Below are 5,121 nucleotides of genomic sequence, written 5' to 3' on the forward strand. Positions count from 1 at the left end.
GCTAAGGGATAGCCTGGGGAATACATATTTCGCCCGAGCAGTCGGTCGGAGGGCCACAACATGTTTTATCAATCATTTAATACGAATTGAGTAAAATTACACTTATTATGCTGCAAACTTCCTTTTACTTAATATCATCATTGTTTCATTTCGAAATCGTAATGCCTATTTGAAAGGTTGGCTAAAGGCAAGACAGACATGAGTGCGTTTTTGGACGTTGCAAGCTTAATTTGGTTCAATTAGAGGGACCTGTCCACTTGAATATGGGTTACTCATCTATTGTTTGAATTGGCATTTCAAATAGCTAGAATCTCTTTGAGTCTGATGTAGCCTAGGCCTACTATCTGGGGTTGGCTGTTGGCGCTGCTACCCTTCAAACACAGTGAACCCTTTGAAAAATGGATTGCGGAAGAGATAAGAAATAATTTATGTTCCTATCACTGCCTCGTACAAATATGGAGGGGAATATTGTGCCAATGACTCCCACAAACTCAAGAGAGGCACGCTATCTTTTACTGCACAAATTATTAACCGAGCTGGGGTAGAAAGGGGGACGCAATGCCTTATATGCCAGCAATAGATTAGAGACAGAAATAGATAACATGTTAGTTAGGATAGTGGTCCTATTGTGCATCACAATATGATAAGGATATGAATTAGCAACTTGTATAATGAGCCTGTTAAACAAACAATGAGTTTACTCTCTTAAATATGTCAGAGAAACTTAGTTTTGAATGCAAGGGAAGAAGGCTGCAGGAATTGTGCGTAATGTGCGCTATGGTGTGTGTGTGTGTGTGTGTGCATGTGTGCATATATGTGCGTGCGTTTGTCCGTGCGTGCGTATCAGTTTGGTCCCATAATCTTTTTTAAAAGAAAGTTTGATTTTGAGTTTGGATTGCATTGCAACGAGTTCAGGCTGCAGGGATTGTGCACGCTCTGGTGTTGTGTTGTGTGTGCGCGCACAGTGCATGTCTGTGTGTGTGTGTGTGTGTGTGTGTGTGTGTGTGTCAGAGAGAGAGAGAAAGATAGAGAGAGAGAGAGAGAGAGAGAAAGAGAGAGATAGATAGATAGATAGAGAGAGAGAGAGAGAGAGAGAGAGAGAGAGAGAGAGAGCGTGTATTATGACGGGAGGGGGATCAGGGGAAAGGGGAGTGTTTAGGGAGGATATGGGGTCGAGTGTCCGCCCGCCTCTGTCGGCGTTGACAGCTACAGACGCTAGTCTAAAATGAGTATCCTCATGGGCCGCCTGCCTGCCCGTCCAGCAAGGAAATAAATCCCATGTGGAAGAGCCGCTGTGTGAGATCACAGACAGCCGCCTGACCCCTTAGATCCACCGAGAGAGCGAAGGGCGCCGGCACGACAGCATAAACCCGATGAGCCTCTCCGGATCTAATGTTACAGCGTCCGCTCGTCGGCGCTGAAATATTGGAAATCAAAGGGCTCTCTTAGTGCCACCGTCGGTTTAGTCTGAAACCACATTTTGTATATCTTCGGATGGCAATTTTTGGGAGGTTTTATGCACAAAACGACATTGAAAGGGTTAGAACACGCGCAGAAATAATCTCACCAATTCTTTGGGGACCCTTTGAGTTTAGTTGCACTCCTGCACCAATTTGATAGGCCTAGACTATTTGTCAACAGAAATGTTCGACCACACTTAAAGCCGGCCTTATTTAGGCAATGCGAAAATACATCGTAGGCCCATGCAGCCAGTAGCCTAATTCTAACATTTCTCTAAATAGTTAATTATTCCCGCCATGTCTCCGACAGTGTGTGGATATCGATGGAGGAAAGACAGAGGGAGAGACGCCGCTTTTTCCAATAGGCCTATATATTTTGCAGCTCATGTCTGAAAGGCTGGCTCCAAGCGCTAGGGGTGGGCTCTCGCTCTCTGATGGTTTTCCAGTGAGTATTTGTCAGGTCAGACTGTGCACCGCCCGGCGGTCTCCGCTCCTCTCCCCGGGTTATTTATTACCTCTCTCCCCCGCCGGCAGCGCTGCGGCTCCGGGGCCGCTGCCAACAACGGCGCGGAGGCGGGGGCGTCATTAGGGGGGCTCTCTACAGCCGACAAGGAGTGGATAAACAAATACCCTTTCCAGTGAATAACTTCACTTTATTTTTTACAAATCTACAGAAATTTTTTAAACCAGCTGTTAAACCAGTAGTGCTGTTCAATAGTTATTGATAACTTTTTGGATTAAAGAAAACTAATATAATGTCTAATAACAAAAAGACATGGATTCATTTGTTTGACTTGTTTTAGATTGAGATGACCACACAGAACATGTGTTCAAGCATCTGAATTTAAGCCTTACCAATGCTAATATGCTACAATTTGATGTGTCATCTTGACATTTGTGTTTGCGTACATGACATATGGGGTGGGAGTATTTCTGTGGAAAGATTGGACATCTTAGCATATGAGATCAAAAGTGGTGGTTGAAAAACTGAGGTTACACCCACGCGATGGGATGAAAGAGCAAGAAGAAGAGGTTGGTGGAATAACAAAACCATACAACCAATTTAAAAAAAATGGTTTTACCTTTGTTTTACCAGGAAGTCCCAATACTATAGCAAACCCTTCTCAAAGAGTTGGCGGCTTCTGTAATTGTCATCTCTAGATTTTGGGGAACCCCTCCATTGGAGCCTCTGAGTCAGAGGCTAAGAGTGGGTGTGAGTGGGCAGGTGTATCCCCTTTGTGACACCCATGACCGGGTTCCCCAGGGCTCTCCCAAAGGTGCACCCCGGTGCACCAATGCATCTACACTGAACATGTTTCCGTGGAGGTGTTTGTGTGCTAAAGGAAGCGAATCAGAAGTCTTTACCTCAATGTTGGTTTCCTAGAAACAGTTGTTCATTCTGCCTCAGGGATTCCCATCATTTGTTTTGGTGGTACCCTGTTCATGTTCAAGTTTTTTTCACAAGTTGTCTCTTATTTGTGTCCTTTTGATATGTAGATCTAGAGACAGAGGAGAAATTGGCATATCCCCTTGTGAATACTGCGTAATATTTCCTCAAGTTCATTTAAACTGAACAAGGGGGAGGGGAGTCTCTTTCTACTGCGTTTCATGAAGTACACATTATACTCTTCTCTATTGCTCTTTACAGGACTTTTAGGACATAGGAGTGGTCATCTGCACCCAGAACTGCTGCAATTAAATTGAACTTTTTTGACACTGACTGAAATTGGAAGAGGAAGAAGTTGGTTCTCTCATGTCCATCGTCTCACCAAATGAAGGTATGTGTGAGTGTTTATGTGAATATGTTTGTGGGTGTAGGCTTATATCCCAAGCAGTAGGTCTGCTCCAGTGATGGCCGATCTATGGCGTTCCACTATGTTCTGTCCCTCTGTGTGCTTCCTTCCTGTGTGTGACAGAGGCCGTTGGGTGTGATTTATAGGGCTCTGACACACAGCACTCTGGGCCTCCCCTCTGCTACAGAATGGCTATTCCATGTGTGGGTGAGTCCACCTGGGTGGTGCTACACTGACAGAGGTCAGATGTGGCTCCACTCAGAGCTTTCAGAGGCCCACCGGAACATGCCTGCCTCTGTGTTAGCCAACAAAGGGCCACTACATGGAGGGCCCAAGTCTTTCTATAAAATCTAACTTGTCCATTAATAGTGTTTGTTCCACAGTGCTCAGCGTGGGATAATGTTTGCTAATATTTTGTTGTTTTTTTCTATATTTTTTATTTGCTATAAGGTGTTCATGATGAATCAATCATATAATGTTGAGTGATTCAAATGCAGGCTGATTTGGTAAAATTTCAGTTTTTAAAAGTAATGTTTAAAAAAATAAATAAAAAAAAAAGGTCTAGGCTGATGGAATACTGTATGGCCACGATGGAGGCTATAATAACTATAAAATTAGAAATATCAACATTATTTGAGAATAAGCCTTTAGTATATTGTACTGTATGTAATGGGTTGACTTGACAGACTTGTAAAAATGCTAATGTTTTCATCTAACTTTGTGGAAAATGCGATTTTACGCAATAATGACGTCCTTCGCGGACCCCCCTTCTAGTTTTCGCGCTCGCAAAGCCTCCGCTGTTTAAATGGGCCAAGTTGAGAAGCGGCGGAGAGTGCAAATCTTGTTTGGTCTGGGTCTATGAACTTCAGCGTGACTTTAACGATATACACAGGGTTAAAAACAACTGCTAGGCTAATTCTAAGTCCCAATGCATCAGTACCTTTTGTTTTATACAAATTCTTAGTATGTTTTTGTTATTCACAATGCTCTGAAGTAGCCTGCCCACTGTCGTTTCGTGGCTTTTAAATAACGTGGGCTAAACAAAGTAGGCTGGCCTTGCATCTCTCTTAATCATTTTACACAACTCGTTGTTCTAGTGTGTTGTTTACCATCCAAGACACAGTTTTGCATAATATCTGTCTTGGAGGACTAATAATTGTAGGCCTAATACCAATACATTAGGAGACCCGTAATAACTATAGTGTTTCGAAGGACTAAACTTATTTGACACATGATGTCAATGAGGGATCAATGATCATTAGGTAACATAATGTCTTCAGCTAAGGTCTGTCCAACATGTCAGGTATTAGCAGTGTGAGTCCGATTAAATGTGGTAGGCAGGAGCGCGGCGAAAGCTGTCATGCGAGTGGTGCTGTGAGCCTTGCGGAGAGCGCGGCTACTGAGAGCTCGGAACTCGTGAATGGCAATCTGTCGGGGAACTTCAACGGACCGTTGTCAGAGAGCGACACGGGAGCCCTGCGTAAAACAAAGTGGCGCGTCTTCAAGTCTGGGGCTGACCAACTCCGAAAAGAGGACACACAAGTTGGGTCGGACGAGCTACTAATCACTTGTTACCGGCGCTTCGCTCACAGTAACATGCCTGCCATCAAAAAGGAGAGACTGGATGGGGACGACATGGCATTGGTTGCCTTCAACCAGTCCGAATACCTGGCCCCTTTAAATGCCACCGCTATCCCCGTGGTGACCCCGCATCCACCACCATACGACCATATTTTCGCCCATCACCGTGCGTACTTGGGGCTCCACGACTCGGCGCTGCATCACCAGCACCTACACCATCACCCGGACGACTTAATGCTGGAGAGGTTCTCCTCAATTCCCGACTTTCAACCGTTTTTTGACAACGG

General features: G+C 44.5%; 1 protein-coding gene across 2 annotated transcripts in view; it reads left to right on the plus strand.

The window, feature by feature from the left end:
• Nucleotides 1-4,834: 4,834 nt before the first annotated feature.
• samd11 (sterile alpha motif domain containing 11) overlaps nucleotides 4,835-5,121 on the plus strand; it is a gene marked incomplete at its 5' end in the record, with an annotated part of 48,263 nt that continues 47,976 nt past the window's right edge. Inside the window, one exon of one of the 2 annotated variants that reach the window (XM_083675029.1) lies at nucleotides 4,835-5,121. This exon is cut by the window's right edge and continues 182 nt beyond it. In XM_083675029.1, coding sequence (XP_083531155.1) covers nucleotides 4,850-5,121 — 272 coding nt within the window. The other variant, XM_083675028.1, reaches the window with a different exon arrangement.

This window comes from Argentina silus (assembly GCF_951799395.1).
Source record: "Argentina silus genome assembly, chromosome: 8".
Classification (NCBI taxonomy): domain Eukaryota; kingdom Metazoa; phylum Chordata; class Actinopteri; order Argentiniformes; family Argentinidae; genus Argentina; species Argentina silus.